This window comes from Cephus cinctus, unplaced genomic scaffold (genome assembly GCF_000341935.2).
Source record: "Cephus cinctus unplaced genomic scaffold, Ccin1 Ccin1_scaffold1343, whole genome shotgun sequence".
In the NCBI taxonomy this organism is placed as follows: Eukaryota; Metazoa; Arthropoda; class Insecta; order Hymenoptera; family Cephidae; genus Cephus; species Cephus cinctus.
In genome coordinates, this window is record NW_014333756.1 from 472518 (window position 1) to 495828 (window position 23311).

A 23311-nucleotide genomic window follows, 5' to 3' on the forward strand; every position below is an offset into this window, starting at 1 on the left:
TAAGGGTTCAGAAGCTGCACCAAGGTGGTCCTGTAGCTCGCGTCCTATTGAAAGTATAATTGAAGTGACCTTAAATTCAGGTATTCAGGATCCTGACACGGTGGTGGATATGACGTGACTTGAGGTAGGTCGTCTAAAATAACGTCTTCATATATAACTGTTCAAACAGACTGTCGCAGCGAAACTACGACGCCGCAAACATTTTAAAGCGGGTCAGCCAAGTGAATGTGGGATCAAACAGCCTCTGGCATTTTCTACGTGGCTTCCGTGTGACTTCCCCGAAGCCGCTCCTGAGGGTTATCGGCATCGGCTCCTAATACAAACACAGGGAACGGTCTACGCGGGCTAATATTTATCTTCCACCGTTTCCACGTTCACCATGTATTTTTCTGTGTCTTGACATGATATCGTATTTACGTAAATTGTGTACGACACGAGTACTTGGAATTGGATTAAAAATTGTTGAGATGATTTTTTAATTTTCTTTTTTTTTTTTGGTTCTAGGTATGCCCAGAAATCATAGCACTCCCTCTTTTGTTACCTGTCTGCCTTTTTAAAATAATTTCACCCCCTTAAGACGGACATTTGAAAGCGAACGCCGTTTTTCTCTGAAACACGAGGCTCGACCTCCTGTCGGGTGGGTCGGCAAAATCTTGAATATGATTTACTTGCGGCCTGAAGAACCGAGACCTGTGAAACCAGGTGGGTTGAAGCCGGAAAATTTATGAATGAGGAAAACATACCCCTCGTGTTCCCGGTCGAGGAGCGCAGGGGTGCTGGACGCTTTTATACGTCTCTGAGCTTTGCTGAGGGCTGGTGCTCTTCTGCGTTCTTTTCCGTGACCACTCAGCTGCTGTCCGTGCAGAGGCTGAAACAAAAGGAACATGGAGCTTGAAAATGGTGGAGTCGAGGATGTACCTAAATGCAGTTCGATTAGCTGCCAATTTATTCCGCTTGGTCGATTCCATCGGGATACCGACAGAAATAGAAATCGAGCTTAATTAGGATCTGTCCGTTAGCTGTTTCTCTATTAGCAGTCCGGAATACTTTGGCGCGCAACCCAGTTACATTTTTTAAGTTCATTTCGCGATGCGTCTCAAAATTTACCGTACGTCGCAGAATCGATAATCATAGATCAGCTCTTTGGTGAAAGTTTATAGAATTTTTTTTTTCACTTTATGGCCATCGGATATCCAGTTTCAAATATCCTGTAAAGTAATGAAAAAATAGCTCGAGGCGTGGCTCCATACTGTATCGCCAGGCAGACCGGAAACAAAGGACGTAAATAACGATGGCAGCGATGCGCGATACTTCCTGGAGTTATCTCCTGCACCTTCGTCGATGACGAACTAATTAGAGTTTGCGCGATGCATATACGAAATAATATATAATGGTTTTTATTTACGGAATATACGCGAGAAGATACATAAACGGGTCGGGCTTGAAATGCGATCTACATTACCGACTGCACTTTTTTTTTCTGTTTTATCAACAGGGACGCACGGCCATTTCACTGCTCTAACCTGACAGAAGTTACATGGAGGTTAAGGGGTCACTTGACTCCTCGAGTACCTGCATTGTCTCTTTTCATCACAAAGCTAAGACCGGATCCTCTAGAATCTCGAATTCGTTACACCACGGTCTTAATTACAAGTGCTGCATCCATATTGCACACGTATCTAGTTACTTTTTCCGTTTTCACAGCATTAAGCGACGGCCAAATGAGACGTCTCCTTGAGTCAAGTTCCTTCGTTTCCTCGAGCGTCGACGACACCAGTTTTGTCGACTGTTTTCATGAAAAATGTCGACTATGAAAATTAGGCTCTCTCGACGGCCAACGAACCACGCGCTTATGCACAACGACGAGTCAGCTCAAACGCAACCACCTGAAGTTGGCACTCGTATAGAAATCAAATGACCGAGCTAACTTCAGTCGATGCGTTTCAACGGTTTCGACTGCCTAGGCTCAATACAATACTATATAAATATGAAATCCTTTCGGATGCACGTGGCATAAAAAAATTGGCTAAAATAAACATTTCTCTATACTAAAATCCACCGGGACTCAATCTATACGCGTATTAAATTAAGTCACTAACAAGTTTCAAATCCCTGCAACGTCTAAGCACCTGCGAGTGATCGTTAATTGATTCAACGAAGATGGAGCATTTCGTTGATTGCCCGTTACGCCTCGAAGTGGCTTCGTTCCCAGCGGAAAGCTTGCGCCTCTTCAACGTGAACATCTCCAGAATCGATTTCGCGCTCCTTTTCATTCTTCCTTGATTCACTTTTTCATCGCCACTCTCACCAACAACAAATCCAACATCTCATTCTCACGTAGCGGCACATTTCTGGCCTCTTGCGCCAATAAGGACTTTCAATCTTATCTACGTAGAAACCTCGCCCGTTTGGAAGTTCACCTTGTTACGGATGTCGCGCATCTATATCCTAAGTGGAGTTCACAGCTGATTCACGGAATCCCAATTCAGGCGTCGTTCATCAAAACCCAGCACGAGCGGTATGGATCGCGCAGACAAATAAATAACGCGAGTCAATGTTACAGGAGTGAAATCGACGTGGAAACTGCTTTCGATTTCGTTCCAAACGGTGTAACAGGGACTGCGTGAGCTAACGGTAAACAGATTAGGACATTTTTTTTCAGATCCAATGGATTTATCGAAATCCGCATACACGTACGGCGGATCATTTGAAAGAGAAATCGAAAACAAACATAGCGTCTAAGTAGCATGTGCTTAATGAAAATTCATTTGGATTATACCGACGCATTTATCATGTTTATAAATATTCCATAGGAGACAATCATCCGGTAACTGATTAAATAAATATTTTCAAACAGAGCACTTTAATAATACAAAATAAGCTCCTTAACGATGTACCGTTATCGAATATATTTCGTGGCGACTAGCTCGAAGTAGATGAATATATCTGCATTATTTTCGATAGAAACCAACGAAAATACTTATCGATCATCGAAGGAGGCAGGTCAAAGGTTTCGGGATTTTCTGCGAAATTGGAACATATGAATCCTTTATCGATCCGTTAACGATAACCGACAGGTGTCCCCAAAATTCTAAAAGCATTACCATGTACCGCCTCTCTCCTATCTGATCGATAACTTTGACGATTGGTGCAGTTGCGGAACGTTAAAAAAAAAAAAATCAATATTCTCAAGTATCCATCAAAAATAAATCATTTCAATAAGCTCGATGCACCGAGATCGATATTTCGTATTTCATGTAATAAAATTTTTTTTAACAATCTCCTTCGCGTAATTATCTCAGTGGCATTACTCTCGCAGCTTCCGGACGCGCTTACAGATCGGTCCAGCGCCACTTCGAACACGCGGTTCGAGCAATTCCCTGCAATTACGTAATAACACAGGATGCCGAAGTTCGTCGAGTGCACCGAGTGTGTAAGCGGACGAGTTAGTGAATAATGGCAATGCACGTGACGTACCGATTATGCTTCGTGTGTGCAGGGTGTCCGTTGCATACGCATTGGATGCACCCAGCTGCCAGCGACCCGTATGCATCATCCCTACAGAGTAACGACGTTCCGTTTACTCGCTGAACAGCGCGGCCATTGCTTTGCTTGTGTGCCACCAGATTATCGCGCCTGTGGAAATGCATCCGAAATGCATTTTCCGCAAGTGCATTTCCACTGACTTATGGACGGTGACACGCCGGGGCCATTCGCGAGGATTTATCAAGCGTCCCAACTAGCGCCAGTACGTATACGGTGGAAACGGTTGAATTTTGCCCGGCGTTTCGGAAACTTCTGTAGCAAGTGGTAAGTTCGTGGAAAGGACTTTGATAATGGAAACTGCACGGGACATTTCGTACGTAGGTGCACTGTGCCATGTGGAGATGTTACCACGAAGTTGGGCTTTGCGGTCTGTGGATTTAGTCAATTTTCGGAAAATCTATTCCGACCGGAATATTTTGATTTCGTTCTACCGCGTCTTTCGTATATGGACACGCAAACGTGTAGTTGGCTTATAGACACGCTAGGCCTCACGGAAAGTCTTGCTGATTTGACATATTTCACTCTGGTAATCTTGATACGTCCGAATGAGACGGCAGATTCGAGTAGCCTTTTTGAGTGAAATGAGAAACCAATCTTAAGGACGGAAGAAAATAAGGGACTAAAAGGAATGAGCTTTTTGCAGAATCGTACGGATGGATGTTTTGTTCGTTTCTGAATTATTGCTGGCTTTCGGCAACGATACTCTTTTTGTCGGCGAACGAGACGGCGGGGATGCCAAGAGAGGAAGATCAATGTATATGGGATATATAGTTACAGACTCTTCTTATTGCGTTTTCTAGGCTAGGTCGCGAATTGCGAAGTACATAAATTTTGTAGGAAATCATTATTTCTTTTTTTTTTTACGTCTGACGATCTTATCCATAAATCGCGCACGTGGCTTTATCCCTTACGCACTGGCTTAGGTTTAGAGCCCCGATAACAGCTATCTTAGGATGATACAGTTGGGTCCAGGATACGGGTTGTCATCCGAAAGAGCTAGTACTGGCGCAGAATCCCAGAGGACGATGTAGCACCATCTCATTTTCATGAATATTTATCTCGGATACTAATTAATTAGTAATCCCCGTCTAAAATCTCTCGCAGATTATACAGCGTATAGATAAACAAATATATATATACACGTGCGGCAGAACAATTAAGACCTGTACCTTGATAAGTTTACACTGCGGCTGAAAATAATTAATTTCCCTCTTCCCTTCGGCAATACCAATCTCTCGCACAGATAAAACTGATAGCAAGATTAAAAAAGACATCGCACACGTCTCATTCACCGAATCCTCATTAACTTGTACAGTGGTTCCTCAAGATTTTCCCAGATAAAAATAAACAATACTCGAGGTAGCGTCTGATAACTAAGATGAATCCCAGAGCCCAACAGGTTCACTGGACCAATCACGAAGTTCTTTCTATTTTCCTCATTTTCTTTCTTTCTCATCCAATTCAATCTCTCACCTAAGTTAGGAGCGATCCAGATAAAATTTCGTAACGTCCCTTAATCCGTCTTACGACTGAAGCTTGGCTGTGTGAAGTTGGTAACACATTGTTTAAAATTAAAAAAAAAAAACAAAGTGAGTTCCATTAGCAGCCGTGCAAAGCACGATGGAAAATAGGCGACGGAGCAGGGGGAGAGGGGCGGAGAACGTAGATAAAAGTTTATGAAATTCTTTGCAAAGTTACATCCATATAAAATTTTGCGAATTGAACTCAGCGACGTATACGTATAATCGGTAGCGGATCGTTAGTGAAAGTAAAATTGAATTTCCGTTGGGATAATTATTTTACGCATTCACGTGCGACGCGGAAAAATGGATAATTACACGAGAACAAAATAACCCAAGTAATCAGATAAATCATAAGCCCGAATCTTGTTAAGCGTGATTGAGATGAATCTTGTTGGTGAAATAATAAAGGTTCGCCCGGGTTGTTCCCGTATCGGGTCTATCTCCTATCCTATATAGATATACACGAGGTTCACGATATACCCGTGCTTATTCCTTATATCGGGCAAGATCGCAGGAAAGACACTTTCCCCGCTTTACGACAAGACGCCCAGGAGTTAAGGTTGTAGGAGCAAATCGAAGGCGACACATTGCGCGAAATCGTATTCGAAGATTTACACGAGAAAACGAAGATCCGTAAACCGTGATGGATGCTTCCAGGCACTATTAGGTGGCGGGACCCGCGGGAGACCCTCTGGTAACAGGGTTGCCGCGGTTACACGGATCTCAGACTGATTACTTCAGATTGATAGACCTCGGGAGTCTAGCCCAATGGATTCAGCTTCGAGCGCCGAAGTCACTTTTGTCCCGGAGGACGCCACTGTTTGCCGGACGACGTTCAGTCCTCGAGTGACGTCATCCGCCGAAACAACCAACATCCCAAAGGAAGTCCAGACGACGACGCAAGGATTATGTAATTCCCCGAGCTTGTTTATCGGGGAAGAAATAAAATCGTGCAAACCACTGGGTTCCGATCGTCTTCCAAAACTTAACTCCTCTGGATTATTACTTTTTTTTTTTTTTAATTTACACCACCAGTCGATTTGACAAATGACGCTCGTTATTTTTGCTCGCAACGGTAGATTTATGAACTGCTCGAGTGGCCCGGCCGGTGGTTCGTTTCACTGCTGAATGACGTATACGAGCGTTATTCTCGATTGGCTAACTGGTGAACGCACCCATTGACATTCGTTACGCACGTGTCACGCTTTTCGATATGGTACACGTGGCACGTGACACATGTGAAACTTCGTTCAAGCGAGCTTCGCTCACGTAAGTGCAATATACAGATACTCTCGCGTTATCAGGCGAATCAAAACGGCCGATACTGGAAGCGAAACTCGTTAAAAATTCGCAACGTGCCACATTGTTTATACAAGGATTTTTCGACGCCGCGCGCAGAGACGCCTAACGGTAACGGGAACAAGCTTTTCTCTTCGTTCCACCAAATCCTTCGTTTCTCGGGGAAATTGGTCAGCGGCATATTACAAGCTTTCAATTTTGCGGTTTACGTTAAACCTATACGTATACATATATGTATATATACCACGCTCCTATACGATATACTTCAGACAGCAATATTAGATTATTGATACACTCAACTCAAATAGAATTCCCAATATGGAGTCGGGATATAAAAACCAATTGACCTTATAAATATTACAACAGCCATCGTAGGCTGATGGAATTACTAATCATTTGGGAAAATAGATAAAAAATTGCCTAAAATCCGTACCAGTGTATCCTTACCTTCGTTAAAACGTACCAAGTAAGTGAAAACGAGTAAGTCGAATGGAGTCCGGCGGGATAATTTTCGACTATTTTACGGATCGATGATCCTGTACACGGTGGAGATGCAGGGAGTAAATTTATTGGAGTTAACAGTGAAATCCGAATGACCCATCGTACTCGTACGCTCACTGCACGTTGCGTGGATCCACAGAGACGATTTGTTTAACAGGGCTCTTGCGTGTTGCAAGGTAATGCATGTGTGCTCAGGGCCGTAGCCTTGCCTACGCGCTTGGGGGGCGGAAGATTAGTAGAGCGGCGGAGTTCGGTTTAATTAAACCAGAGAAGATCTCGAGCGAGTACAGCAGGAACAGTCGGGCGTGTACTGGAATTGAGAGGGGGAGGAAGGAGGGGGGGGGGTATTTCGTCCGACCCCAAGAAATCCTACAGCTCCGTCACCCTCGCAAGGGTGATTTATCCGTATTCAAATCAGAAAATGATATTTGCCTGAAATTCCTACGTAATTGTCAATTTTCGGATAAATTGATAATTATTCTAATTAAAGTGTATTCTGGCCTTTTCTTAGACAACGAGATCATCCATTACGGAAAATTTGTTTCATCCCCCAATGAAATCTGCGTGGGATTTACTGCCGTTGAGAATATCCCCTAAATTGCTTGGTAGTCATCGAGTTATTTGATTGAGGAACGATTGGGAAAAGATTGGCGAAGTAAAATAATAGTGGATAAGGGGTGGTGGGTGAGGGGTGTTTATGGGGTTGTAACGACCCGGAAGATTTTTCTCTATCCGATAGAACCTCCGCAGAAGATTGAGAAGGGCGAAAAGATGGGGGAGGGAGTAAATGGGTAGATACGAAGGATAGAAGAGGATGGAAGTACGTGTGTGAGAGAGAGAGAGAGAGAGATGGAGATACGAACAGTGGAAGAGAGAGAGACGTGAAACTTGCCGAAAGGTAAAATATCCTATGGTCAACAACCCCCTTGTCGCTCCTCGTACGACGGGCGCTCACATAGTCGAGACTATGAAAACTTTTGGCAGTCATAGTCGCGAAAGTTCTTATGGAAATTATCCAAGAAGATCGAATCGGCCAAGTTTTGGTTTACCCGTTAGGTCTGCAAGCGTGCAATTTCCATCTACTGCACACTTCACGTTGTAGCCGCCATGGCAGTGCTCGTCCATTGTTAATTTTAGCTCAAGCCGTGTACCCGTCCGTCGGGCGCCATTTTGAAACTACAAAATTAATATTTCACGTGGTTTCGTAAAATCGTAATCAGGGCTACCATTTAATTTTAACCAGCTACCATGCTCTGTGGAATTGCCATCGCTACATTATTTGACGGACTAATGGAAATATTATTATTATATCCTATGACGTAATACAATTTGATACAGCTGTTGGCAGGTACTTACGGAAACTGGTGCAGTATGGGGCGCAGTTGCATCGTGGGGATGCAAACGATTCGGACTCGGTGTAGATCTTTGGGATTCAATCCCACGACTCCATGTTGTTGAACCCACGTTACTGTTGGTATTACTGCAACAATAAGAAAAATCAAGTCAACTTCATTTTAGCATCACGGATTGACTTACGGATTTAACGCTGGAGTAACATTAACGATATGAAAAAATTATATTTATACTTCATACAGAGGTATAATGTTTTTGGAGTGAAAGTTTACATGGGACTTTAAGGCGTAATACAAACGCCGTCCATTCCCTGTCATTTACTTATCTCATTAGGTCACGTATGCTCTGTAAACTGAAGGCAGATTTTGGAATAGTCAAGTAGACGTGAATTAATTGCGCGAGTCGAAATGCCCGCCGGGCTAAATGGCACGGAAAAATATTCTCCACGTAAAGGATCTTTGGGTTCTGGGTATGTGGGTTACTTGATACGTGTTAAGCGTATCTTCGTGTACGGGATGTATGAAAATCTGATATTGAAATGAAAAGATAATCGTGTGCGAAAAGCATGGTATGGGTATAAATAGTGATTAAGGTTTTTTATATTTTTATAGATAAATTTTGGCTCGTGGTCGTTTCGGTGAAATGGACGGAGATTAGGGAAACTCCACAGGATTTAGGGAAACTGACTAGCTGTTTGGCTAGTCGTGATAAATTAAAGGAGTTCTAATGGAAATGTTTACCGAAGGGAATGTAACTAGAGGGTGAACCGTTTTCTCAAAATCGTTTGCATATTACTGTACGACTTTGAAGTTCGCATCTCACGTGCTGGGAATCGATAAAAAAAACTATAGTTCCCATTACATCCAAGAGTTCCATAGTTCCTGATGGTTTTTAACCAATAGTCCTGGTCATTTAACCATTTTTCGGATGCCCGTACATGAGATACTAACTTCGCAAGCGTGATTTTTACAGTTAAAAAAAAAAAAACCTAAGCGACGTCAATCGAAGAATCGATTAAAAAGTTTTTCATTAATTTTGTTTATTGGTATCAAATGAAAATTCAAAATCCGGTTAGACTTCGTTACGTTGATCTCATTTCAGTGACCGCAATTCGATTTATAAATCGTACCTCTTGATAATGACACTGACTTTCATTTTCATTGTGAAATTAGCGAGTCTCGAATGAATGGCGGAATTCGAGTAGATTTCGCAATAAAAACTGAAGAGAGCAAATGAATCTGGCCGCATGACCCCCGGAGAGACGTAATAATAAATCATGAAAGAAAAAAGTTGAATGAAAAAATTTAAAATAAAAAAATAACTCATGTTAATAAATTGCACGAAAATCATACAGGTGTTTGCAAAATATAAAAATAATTGATTTAAAATTTTAAGGATTTCCACGTGTAGTGCGAATATTGATACGAAATTTATTAAAAGATTTATTTAAATTTTCATCATTCGCCACAATGACTACAATCGAAGTTCAATGTAAGAATAATAACGATTGACATTCAGTATAAAAAATTGCATGACAGCTGTCAAATCTGACAGGTAAGTTGAAAACTGGATGACCCTGTATAAATCTGTATATATAGGTCATGGTTGCGTGTTGTCTATTCTTAATGCACCAACATGCACATAATTCTCGAGTACGTGTATCAACATGGAGCCATGAATCTTATGTCTCTCAGAAGGTGTAAGGTCAGACGTCATCATGTTAATTTCAATGATATTAATTTCAATGTTACTGTTCGCCGATATTTTCACATGTCCCATTCAATTGGATAAATAACAATGTTGCACAATTGCACGGTGTCACTTGTAAAGGTTCTGTAAAATAACACGTATAATCATTTACTTGCGAAATCGTCCATATCATATATGGACTCTCGCGAAAGTGCATCTGACAAGAGTTGACAGTAATGCGAAGCAGGTAGAAAATATTTTCCTTCCCTTTATCATAGCACGACAGGAGCCCGATAACCACTGGATAAATAACCAAATTGATGTGCGCGAGGAAAAAAAAAATTTAAAGTCTATCGGTCACTATTTACATAGGAAGGTTAAAACATTATTAAAATAAGCTTATGCACTTATCACGGAAGTATTTTCATTAATAAAATGCACAGTCGTAATAATTCATCAGTCTTCCCGTAAAACTTCTTATCGATTCGTTAATAGCGAAAATAAGAGCAGAGGAACGGAAAACCGTCAATAACAAAATAAATTTAAAGATTCGTATCAATCACAAGAACGAAACGTTCCAGAACGCGCATAATAACGTGATTTGCCTAAAACATAAAATTTCGTATCACCTTGTTTTTATCTTTCCCAAATAATTTTCTCTTAAAAGATCAAAATCGCGTAACCCCACTCGCGGTTAATGCCTCTCTTGAAAATCTAATTTTATCGCAAAATATAATTTGATCTTATTTCACAATTTGTTGAATTTACCTGTCTGATCAGATCTAAAAATCTAACGATTTTTCGTAAATACGCGACTACGTTTATATACAGAAATATATGACGCAACATGATTTACGATGCCCATTGGTAGCGAATTATTCACAATATCCTTTGTCGGCAAAACATAAAAGGATCTCGACTAATATATCCAATCTCATTGCATAGAAGAATCTTGTGCACTACACAAGTACGGGCTACATAAAGTAATCCAAGTACAGTACAAGTAGATCCACAAGTATTACATTGTATATAAAGATATAAGATGCAACGGTATATAAAAACATATACAATATACATCGACTGAGATTCCATATCTGTAGACACAGTATAGGACTCGGGCTCGCAGTGTGTCAAGGGAAGTAAAATATATGAAGCTATCGTATCAGCAAACCTCTCTATTCCTGATCCTCGACATTCTTAGTGTACACAATACGTTTATGGCCGCAATATGTTTCACAGACTCTCCGCCTCTTTCACGACACGAATACAAGATTCTCTTGAGTAGGAGAGTTCAAAGTAGAAAGTGGAATAAATCGATGAACTTTAGTTCGTGACTTGTCTCTTCTAATCGCTCGTCTCGACTGTGACTGTTCATTGTTTTGTCTAGGCGTCTCTACCTGAGCTCTACAACTCAGCCATAACCGACAATCGACTGATGGTAAAACAGAGCGAGCAGATAGACGTGGAGCGAGGAGAGGTATATTTTTCCTCAAAATTCCGGATAAAAATGATAAACAAAAGTTTTGCGAAATCTAGTATTAAATTATGGTTGAACGATGACGTAATGAAAATAAAATCTTACGAAGTATTCGTATTTCGAGTGTTCTTGGAATTAGTAATTGCCAGTGCAAGTTTGGAAAATAAAATCTGTCATAGGAAAACAAAATTCGTTGCAGCCAATTGCATTTCCCACAGCGACTGTAGAACGTAAATGTAAATAGTTGTATCCAGCGAAATTTCCTATGCTTATATCATTCGGTATCCATTGTAGACACAGTATCCATAAAGCAAACGGGATGAAATTTATACTGTAGCGACGTAACGGCAGCTGATTCGTAAACCGTATATAGTCTATACGTATAGTATATAACGTTCCAGAATGCACCAGTTAAATGTATTTTCGTTTGACGGGAATAACGTAGACACTAGATATATAGAGGTTTAATCGACTACAGTACATTGTTACCACAGTGAACGATAAATTCTTGTATTTATGGTGCACGCTCAAGTGGCGGTTGTCTAACAAAGTATAGAATCCACGACGGCAGTCTGGCAATAGTCTGGTCAGTACAAAACTATAGGAACGGCGGCTCGTTTGTATCGGCTAACCGTAGTACACAACTCGTGTAGCGACTAATATAGCTAAGTACACAGAGCAAGTCTACGACTAGTAGATTGGTGCATTAAAGATAATAAATATAAATTTCACTGATAAAAGAATACTCGTTAAACATTTATCCAATCGATGAAAGATTTGATAAGTTTATGGTAGGAAGTATTTTTATTATGAATTTAACCAACGTACAGTCCGTCAGTGGTTAAAGTATGTTTTACAGGGGCCATAATCTCTGTGGTACTCAATGCGAAAGAGTCACCTGGCTACTGCGTCTGACTCGTGGAGTGACTGTAGAACCCGGCCGTCAGGTGGCAGCGTAAAGGGGACAAGTTATATTCAAACTTGGATCGCACATGCGCACTGAGAGGATACGAATAAAATAAACAACGCGAGACATTGCGTGGGCCGTTTCTACGCGAAGAGAACCGGTCGTAAAATCTTACCGGTTTTCGCAACACCTACGAGCTTAACGAATGAACCTGCAGAATTTTTCTCTCTTTTTTTTCTCCTCATTTATTACTCGGCCGTAATACTCAGCTGGTCGTTCGATGTAATATCTGGCCGTGCGATATTAAATTCGTTTAACGAGCGCATTACGTGGCTGATATTTATGACGTAGACATTTTTTTCAGAATCGAATAACCAATTAATACTATACGTTAAATATTGAAAATAAAAGATACCAACCTGTGCCATTTTAAGTTCCAGCAGTTTACGCGGGATTTTTAAAAGAATTTTTTTCTTCCTTCGCACAATAACTTATAGCAACGTAAGTAGCGCGTGCTACTGTAACGCTAGTGGATCAGACTACTACGTAAATATGAAATTTAACTACAGCAGTATTTCAGGTCGATCGTGAAAATCCAAAAATTTTTCTCATCCTATTACGCAATCTAGCCTTGATCGTTCTGCTCGACTGGTTAACACGGAACGTTTAGTGTTACGACGGTATTAATGTTTTGCCAGTAGTCTGGCCCGTTACATAAATCTCTTGAGTAGTCAGTCACAGACGAAAAAAAAAGAAAAAAACTATACTAGAGAATGCTCACAGTTGGACCTCCGTTTGGACGTGTGGAAGGTCGATGAAACTTGGCAGCATATTTTTCTTCGACTTTTCTTCTCTGTTCCTTTTTTCCTCTTTCCTCTCTATTCGCTCCGATTCGCACACAGGCTCTTCGTATATTATTGCGCAACGAGGATCCAAGCTAGATCAACGAACGTTGGGAAATTATTCCGTTAAAATTTTTGACATTCGTCACTTCATACTCCAACAGTACACTGTCAACCGATTGTCACTGCGAGCCACTCGCTTATCCGAAAATTCGTGAAAAACTTGAACACCAAAAAAAAATGGTACATTTTTTAGGGATTTTTTCCAAAAAAATTTATAAAATTCCGAATTCCCTTAAAGAGGACGTCACAACGTGAGATCGTATTAATGAGATGAGTGATACGGCTAAATGAAATTCAATAGCCGTGAAGAGGATAGGGGGGAGGATAACATATCACATATGATACGATATCATTTTTCATCTATGGGAGACTTCATGAAGTTGGCAACTATGACGAACTGTGTTATACCTGGTGAGATCGAAATCTAGTGATCTCGAGATCTGGTCAACCGAAAACTAATTACAATCAGAATCCGGAAAAGATAGTTAAGATTTTCTTTGTTAAAATTTCAAACTACGATGGCCGCTATAATTAAGGTAAATTATTATACGTAAACCGAGTACAGTAGTGAAATTATTAAATATACGTGCAACCGTGATTCCATGTGAAATGTCATTACTGACTATTGCTCCGCTGAAGCGAAGTGCAAATGGCCAATTGACATAATAACTGCAGCGAAATATTAAACGGCAACACTTACGAGTACAGTCAGTACTTGTGAATAAAACGAAACGTCATGGACTAGTTAAAAGTCACAATTAAAATAAAGAACCTAACCTAGTCCAACTAGATCACCCGGTACCTATAGCATCCGTTCTTATTAAACAATTTTTATTTCTTTCCATAAGTCAACAATTATTTTCCTACTTAAAGACACCTATACGGTATACTCGCAACCCTTAATTCGCTATCCCTCAAGGTAATGACTCAGTGGAGAAATCGTTGAGCAAACTTGTTGAACGAGATTCGTGAATTGTTCTCGCCGTATCCGTAGGTAACGGGGAGACTCCGCGTACCCTTATCAAGCTAAATGCATTGTTTCTAAGGTAACCCCGGCGCGGCAATTAGAACTGGCAATTAAGACATGACTTTGGATATTAATTATGGCTTGTGACATACAAGAAATTTATTAGCGGCTATGTTATAACATGTATATGTATATATATTCGAAGTTAGCATAATAGCAAGTAAAGCACTAAACTTTCTACATTAAGTATTGCCAAAGGGGCTGACACCCTCAAACCAAATGGTTACGCCTGATTGGACTACTTTGCTGAATGCTTTTCCGTTCCCTCAGCCGAGTTTAAATAATTAATTATATATTAACGACAATCTCACGGCGGAAGATCTCGACGTGTCGAAATTATAAATTTCTGTGAGAAGTCCGCTTAAAAAATATTTCTCAATGGTCACGTCCCGTGGCTATTGTCGAACTGGAATTTTATTTTATCCAAAAAAAAAAAAGATGAAAGAAAAAATTTTTTCATAACTTTCTAATAAAATCTTTTTTTCTTTTGAAATCCGTCAACGTTCCATTTTTCTCGATTACGACAGCCACGAGGTACAACATGGAATTTATCAAAAAAAAAATTTAATTTTAATTATTGTCAAATATCAAAATTATGTGTTATGCGAAACGATAATAAAAATATTTAACTTTCTCCAAATAAATATAAATGACTCGTCAATTAACACGGTATCGAATTAATTTTCTAAAGTTAGTGCATTTCGTTGCAATTAACTGCATTGTTTATAACGAAATATGGGTGACGTTCACAAATCGAGTTATGTAACCAAACGTTGAACCTCAAGCTCGAGTTTCACGATTATGCGTACACGTGCGAATGCGCATTCATACGTGTATTTCTTTTTAGAGAGTTATCAGTGAAAGTACCACATAAAGGAACGAGTGGAATGCATTTCATTGAACTTCGCGTTCGAATTGCCGTCATGTTCAATGAATTAACCTAAAAGGAGCTTAGCCGATTCGACTATAGCGGGTCGATCGGACAGGTAAAAAAACACATTACAAAGTACTGCTTACGTTCGAATGCTTCTATCTTCCCTTTATTCGCTTTCAGGTGGGACGAATGATTTAGACGAAATCCCGGAGTCTCTTGTATAGGATATTTCGGAGGTATCGTATGCGAAAGATTTGACAAGAAACAAGGAGAATTCTTCCCAAGTCTTTATACGGGTCTGACATTCAAATTTATCGGCCTCGTAAATATATATATATATGTTCTCCTTATGCCAATTTGTATTCGAACCGAAACTTTTGTCTGGAGAAATGGCGACACGTGTGGAAACTTCATGAGCACTCCATCACGGTATATAACCATATACTGTAGCTATGTTTATACAAATATATAGATACATAAATGTATACGATTTTGCACCGTGCTCCAGAAACCTCTGAAGCATCTCTTATGGTCTTTTAAAGTGGCAGATATTCGAAAGTACAGATAAAAATTTTTCTTTACAAATTTTAAAGGAATTTCAAATTCGATTAAAGGCATTCACGGGTAACTTGTTAAAGAGAAAGAGTAAGTCTGCTGGGTAAAAGAAAAGACGTCATCCCCTTTAATTTTCACAAGGGAGTATCGATGAATATCGATAAGTTCAGCATGCTCGTGTGCTAGCAGAAAAATTTTATGCGCTTCACCCTCTTTTCACAGAGTTGTGAATAAATACACAGGTATAGTCTGTCCATGATTAAAATAATTTTTCGAAGGGCCTACTTTCTGTAACTTTCAAGGTAAATAAGTCCCCTACGTTCTTCTTACCCCGTTCTTCTACGCGCGGCTCGACTGTAGGCAATAAGTAAGTCATTAGGACAAGACGTGTTCCACCCTTGCGGTCATGATCTTTCATGATTTTGGTACGTTGCCAAAAATTCTTCCTTTGCATCCCCTTTAGTGTTTTTTTTTCTTCGTTTTGTCTGGCTCTATTTGCTTTACCGAAGTCTAAGCAGCTGCTGCTGTCACTTGGGCGTCGCGCTACGTATCAATCGGGCAGAACGTGACGACGAAATAATTTGTTATGATTGTCTCAAGGTGGTGTAAGAATATAAAAAATTTGATATTATCGATAAGAAAACTCATTTTTATATAATAGTCAAACAATTTCGTAATTTAATTGGCATTTACGTCGATTCGAACAGCCCTTATCAAAGAATATACTCATACTCGATTGATCTCATTTAAATATGATAAGAGCAGAACATTTTACCTGGCTGACCATGTCCTAAGATTTTTCAAGTAAAAACAGCCGAGTAAATTGACGTTTCGGGTGAATTCTAATATAATTAAAATTCATGGTTTTGAAGCTGTGCGTGATAGAAATGCCGATTATAAAAATAATAAAATGTCCCGGTGCCACTATGAAAGTGTCAAAGTTTCGAAATTGCGAAAAGTCCTAACAATCCAATAACGTTATCAATTCATGATTGAAGGGAATTTAATATCACGTCCCTCGATACGCTACGAGATGGATTATCGGATTAGCATGAATTAAAAATTAATTATATTCGTATTTCTAATTAATTATATTAATCGACGGTATTAAACGACATTGTGAAATTTCAAAAAAAATCCAAAAAAGGTGCTCTAACCACATTCCTTAATTAATGAATAAATATATCGCTATTCACAATTAAAAAATCCCATTGCGTATATAATAACAATAACATTTTATTGAAATTTACGTAAAATCACCAAAATTTTCGTATATCCAGTGCACGATTCTCCAGTACCCACAACTACATACAATACCGTAATAGGGATGCCATCGGTACAGATAATATATGATAAATCTCAAAATAGTAAATGCAACATGAACCTCTGTTATTTCAGCAAACGTAATACCAATGGAAATCATTATGTCCAACCGCGTCCACTATTGTTCTCCATATACACTTTAGTAGTTAGAATATTCGAGGAAAAGACTTGAAAAGTTTCTGCGACCATCCAACCCGTCGAGATTACTGTGGCCCAGCCAATATGACACTAGACAAAACTTCGCCAAGCACGTCCACCTCTGTTATGTTGAAATCCGCCTGGAAAGCCGATCAACTTGAGACATAATGTACTATTTTGTTCAGCATTTTTTTTTTAGATTCCATAGATAAAAAGTTTCGTACTTTAGATATACAAGGATCGGACAGATGAATTTTTTTAAATTTTTTATCTTAAAAAATACTTCGGTACCATCGTAATCCTGGAATTACCGAGATATTCTACAGCGATACTGAAAGAGATATGAAATTCAATATATTGTTGGAATTTCGTTGTTTTCTATATTATTATATGTCCCACATAGGTATGATACAGCTACACGTGAAGAAGATAACGTCTACCTTGAATACGAGTTACGGAGCGAGTTCTTTACCCAACGGAATCCAGACTTTGGTTTTATGTTAGAAGAGCCGTATCTCGCGCTCGGACATCGCACTGAGCTGGGGATCACTTTCAAATCTCGTCGCTCTCGTGGAAATAACGTCTACGGTTTTATCTCGGTGGACACTGATACAGGAAGAGACTGTTTCACTTGGAAAATTTTTTTTTTACCGAAAACCACTGAAATTGCAATTACTTTTTCGTTTTGAGTATTTTTTTTCTTTTTTGGTAACCATTAGCTCTTTGGGTATACAGTGGTGGTTATGAATTCTTCTCACGCAGAGACAATCCAAAAATCTCTGGGAACTAAACTGTGCTGTTCTATGCATACTAAATCGGCTAAATTTCGTTTTCATTAAGATTTACTCTTGAATTATGCTTTGCCTTCTTTGTTCTGTTATCCATTGAAAATACAGTTATTTCCGAGAGGCTGTGTATTCTAGAGATTTAGCGTATCCCGCAACAAGGAAAATTGTATACATATGACAGTAAAGCTTTTCGTAAAATTGATTCATTGTTTGGTTAGCGTCATATGGACCACCTTCATTTAATAGAAAGATCTTACTGGGGATACTAGTACCAAGGTCCAATAAGAACAAGAGACCTCAAAGTACTTGTCGGAATGGGATAAAAGCGAACTAAGGTACACAAGAGAGTTCAGCTAGCCAAATAATCTCGTAATCTCAGCGAAAGGGACTACTATATCTACCACTGTATATAGTATATACAGTATACCTACCACCATAGTGTATATACACTACGGAGTACAATAGCACAATATGCACATACTAAAAGTCCCATAAAGCCTGAGAGCTGAGTCAAAAAAAAAACTAAAAAAATATTAGGTCAATTTCATGAATACGGATCGTTCTAAGAATTGAAAATACAAAAATTTGAAATTACTCCGAAAAAAAAAACTATCACAAATTTATCCGGTCTGAGCATGAGCCTTTGGTTTAATCATGAAAAAAAGCCCATAGCAAAAAGTCACAGTAATTAAACATATATATATTTTTTTTAAATTCCAAAAATCAAGTTTATCCAGAAATCTAGAAATAAAAGTAAAAAAACCAACCCACTGTGTCCATATTTGAACTAAATTTCGACACTGCCCATGCCTGCTGCCACTACTAGTATTGCTAAAAGACGCGTCAGGCCGTTTTGCAGCTGTTGGTTATTTGCAACTAAAGTGCGGGCAGGTGGCGACGCAAGGTAGGAGCCGTTTCAGATACGAGGAACTGCCGAGGTGAAGGCCCCTGTCGGAACGTGGATGAGCTTGGATGAGAGTCGTACGTCGGTGAAGCCAACGGTGGCTGCAGCGGCAGCATCCTACAGTGAGAACGGTTCGCAGCCCACATACTGAAGCCCACGTTAAGGTGAGTCATAATACAAGTCAGTAAACAAAACCACTATGAGATATATAGTAAAAGGATTGAATGGTGGCTGAATTACCTATGGGAGCAAGGAAGCCGCGTATGATAAAGGCTCGAAAATGTTCATACAAATGAGCGAGGTTAGGCTGATAGCCCGTGATAGCATTGAGGTTGTATGAGAAAGGTTTGAAAAGAGGATTTTAGGCAAAACAAAATTTTTTGGTAAAAAAAATTATTTCACAATTATTACTCAAATTGATGTTTTTTCATGAAAAAAAAAAGAGTTTTTTAATTAGGATTCAAAGGTTTTTGAGATGGCTCGGCAAAATTTGTCCAAGGACCAAGAAATTTTTCCAAGGACTTTCGTTACGTCCGGCAGGGCGTAATCACCGGGATAATCATTATGGTCGCTAGGGCGTGGGAACCGGATGAAAAAAAAATTCCTAAAAAAAGTGTACTCTCGTATTTTTATAATGACGAATTACGAGTCATCTGATTGATCGGGTTTTAGAATGATTATTTTTTTCGTTCGTTGATGCATATAAGTCATTGTTGCTTAGCATAGCTATTCCGTAAAGGATGACTTTATCCTACGCGTATGAGGTAACGTTGATTGACTAATGAATTAAGAGACGCCGGATGGGAGTAATGCAATACGTATGATAATAAAGTCTCTTACGATAATGCATGTACGAACCGACTGCAATGAAACATACAGGAGACGATTGCTAGCTGCCTTAGGTAAGAGAATATATAATTTTCTTAGAATATTCATTCGACTCATATTTTCCCTAGAATACCTAGAACGAGACACGATACTGGCACGCGTCAGACAGGAAGTCGATTGTATATATAAAATTTCTTTGTAGAAATAACTGACTCGTTAATAATTTTACACAGCATCTCTAATGAGGTGTACCTTGCGAATAATTCAATTTAACATTATTCGTGTATTGAAGAATTTAATAAAATAATTATATGCGTATATATATGTAAATTTTAATTAAGGTGCTCAATGGGAATTTAATTAAGTCGAATTTCTGTAGATTTTTTTTCTTACAAGAATACGTAGAATCCTTAAGACTTCTTCCAGCCAACGTAAAAGACACGTTGGATAAAATAAAAGTGCTGCTCACGTCCGTGCTTACAGAGGAGATTCTGCCTGCTCGATGATCCACGGCAAAAGATTTAGGGATGTTTACCTTATCCGAAATCCCTAGCAAATATCCCTAGGGAGATTGTATGAAAACCCGATAGCCCCGTGAGAATTTGAAATTTTCCGATAAGCAAAGCACAGCCTTTCATCAGAATCGTCAATTTTCTTCGTTATTTTTCCATTGGATGCCCTGAAGACGTTCGGAAAAATTTTCCACATTAATACCAAAAAAGCGCGGTAATCCTTTAAAAAATTTCTAATTTCCCGATCAATCGTTTAAATCGCCAATTTTTCGTTCACTCATCGCGTTTTCTTGCGCTTCGCCAATTTTCTTTTTCGCATGTATCTCGCTCGTCAACGAGAAAATCTCGTGACGTTAGTCAAAACCGTGCGTGACGTCAGTAAGCGCACGTTTCACTTGAGTCCCTGATCCTCAAATCGGATTACGAGATTAATCGAGTATTTCAATTGATTTCCAATAATTTTTAAATGCATTCCAACGCAAATGCCTCAAGATTGATTACATTCACTCTTTGACACGTGTTCATGGTCGATAACGATAATTCAATGAATTTCAGATTAGACAGATTTCTTATTGAGACTAGTGCACACTCACTCACTGCACGTAGATGATCAGTAAAATGCCGGAAGTCCTGCTTTTTTTTTTTCTACTGCAAGAAGCAGATGTTACTGGACGGAGTTTTGGTGTCAAGTTACTTTCCTAACATCTGCCTAGCCCACTGACAGGCGAATAACTCGCAAGCAAGTTCCACGCTGGTGATAAGCCAATTAGACTGGCAAAGACGTACTAATTAAGAAAGCGGAAATGCCAATTTAAATATTAAAAATATCATTTTTCTTTGCATTTTACATACACATGATATGGTCGTGATATAAAAACTGGTACCACTGGTTTCTCTGATACAAGTCATAAAAATTATAAAAATAGGTAAACCCTACTCTAGTTAACTTTTTTTTTTTTAGAGTAAGGAGTACCAAAAAAATTTTCAGATTTATCAGACAGTATGTGAAATTTGTACATAAAAGTTGTACGTGAACAGGCCTACGTAGTTGGAGCTGCGAATATGATTTTTCTATGTATACGATAACGCACTGTTATCTGACTGTTATTGACACCTGTGATAAGTGGACCATATGAATATCACATCTTTATCGAATCTACAGGAATAAAGTAATACTTTGAAGTTGGTGAATATATTGGCAATATAGAAATCCAATATTTTCTATTCATATATATATGTGTGTGTATATATATATATATATCACACGTACATCCCAAAACATCATAACTCCACATATGGTGTACGCTAGTAGTTTCAACGTAGTCGACTAGTAAAGCAGCAGCTGCCAAGTGGTCGAATCGTGATGCATCTGTCGAGGAGGCTGAGGGTCGAGAGAGAAACGGCAAGATGAAAAGTAGAGATCGAGGGTGGCTTCCGCCCGCTAAGGAAATATCTGGCACGCGTGTCGCGTGGCTCCAATGAGGGATGGTCTGGACCATTTCCATATACACATAGGCACGGTGAAAGGACCAGTGGTTACCCGTTCGTCGAGAAAATCTATTTAGAGTTCTGCAGAAACATTTCGTTGGTTAATTACGTCATCCAATTGGTCCATGATTAACAATGGGATGCTGCACGATACGATTTGTTTCCATCTATCCCTGCATCTATGATCAATCTGACAGACACTGGCGGGATACAAGTGTTTTAGTTAATATCTGAAGAAATGAGGATCGCTGGACCAAACCTACAGCATCTCGGTATGGAAAAAAAAAACTGAATTCTAAGACGGGCCCAGCATCCCTGAACCGCACAGCTGTCGCGTGATCTGCCGAGAAACATCTGCTGCTACCTGCTCATTGCATCCCTTCTCAATTACCCCCCCTCCCATAGTCACCATCCGATCTCAAAGCCACCATCTTAAGTTCATCGTATTATTTCACGCACAGAATTTCTCCTTTAGCCCGTGGACCACGATATTTCATTGTCGTTCTTTGCGAATCACACCTGCCAAGATCATCCGGCGTTACCATAGAAACCTTCGAACGTCATTCACAGCTTGTTCCGCGAGAATGTCCGAGGCTTTGGTAGAGATTTATCACAGGAATATAAACACGGTCATACGATATTTTCACGTTCGTTACGAAAACTGACGTTCAGAGATTTTATCCGAAAAAACAATGTTTGTTAAATAAAATATTTCGCGTTGCGAGGCATGCAAAGATCATAGGAATCCTGATATAGTCCTGACGACGTACGTTTGCCATGCGAAAATTTGGATGAATTCCAAATCTGCAGAATCAATACGTATTTGCATGCATATCTACTTCAGTAAAATAAATTCAGATTATAATGGCGTACAAGAGCTTGGAGCTAGAGATGAAAATATAGGTGAAGCCAGCAAGGAAGAAGATCCTTAATCAGCATCTAAATGCAAAAATGTCGACTAATAATGATGCATGCTTGGGATTTTAAGCTCCGACAACGTAAAGGCTTATTTCGACTCGAGAGCCTCTCATGCGCGTAGTCGCGTGGATACTGCCTCCAAGATACTCCACTCGGATTCCATCGAGAGCTCGACCGATGTCTCTACGAGAAATAGATTTATCTTCGATTCCGAATAGACGGTATAAATACATGTATTACGTATATCCTTAAGCACTGACAGTATAGACTATTACTCGGTACTACTTGTACTACCCGAAGGTAACTCTACTAGGGGAAATGACAGAAATCCAGTGAACGGGATAACTTCAGGTGGTGAAAAAGACCTGGCGAAATATACATATAATATTCTGTTACCATGGTAACACTGTATCTCGTATGCGATACGTAATTAATACGGGTAATCTTATCAAGCTTCAATAAGGTTGACGTCTCTTGGTATACTTTCAATTATAATTACGAATTTATCCCAAAACCATATTATAGCAACCGTTGGCAAAGCTATAATCGAAGCGCGACATCAGTTCGACTTTCACGGGGGGCCAGCTCCTTACGAACCGATACGTAAATAAGTCCCTTCAAAGTGAAACCGATGTCGCGGCAAGACTATAGACTCACGCAATGTGGCAAAGAGAATCTGTAAAGATAAAAGCATCAAATAGCCATAAGCATGGCGGCGCAAGTCGCCCGAGCCAAAAACGCTTTTACCTGTTAGTT

The 23311-nt window shown here is 39.5% G+C and overlaps 1 protein-coding gene and 1 long non-coding RNA gene across 14 annotated transcripts in view; one reads left to right on the forward strand and one right to left on the reverse strand.

Annotated features, from left to right (window-relative positions):
* Window positions 1-23311, reverse strand: part of LOC107272983 (serine/arginine repetitive matrix protein 2) — a 134201-nt gene that overhangs the window by 9054 nt on the left and 101836 nt on the right. For all 13 annotated transcript variants that reach the window (XM_015750730.2, XM_015750729.2, XM_025090303.1 and 10 more), the window contains 2 exons: window positions 8226-8349; window positions 744-868 (listed from right to left, as the gene is read on the reverse strand). In XM_015750730.2, the coding sequence (XP_015606216.1) occupies window positions 744-868; window positions 8226-8349 (249 nt within the window). The remainder of the gene's footprint in view (window positions 1-743; window positions 869-8225; window positions 8350-23311) is intronic.
* LOC112495134 lies at window positions 13302-15709 on the forward strand. Its single transcript, XR_003061389.1, has 3 exons — window positions 13302-13736; window positions 15079-15213; window positions 15282-15709. It is a non-coding gene; the product is annotated as an uncharacterized LOC112495134 (long non-coding RNA).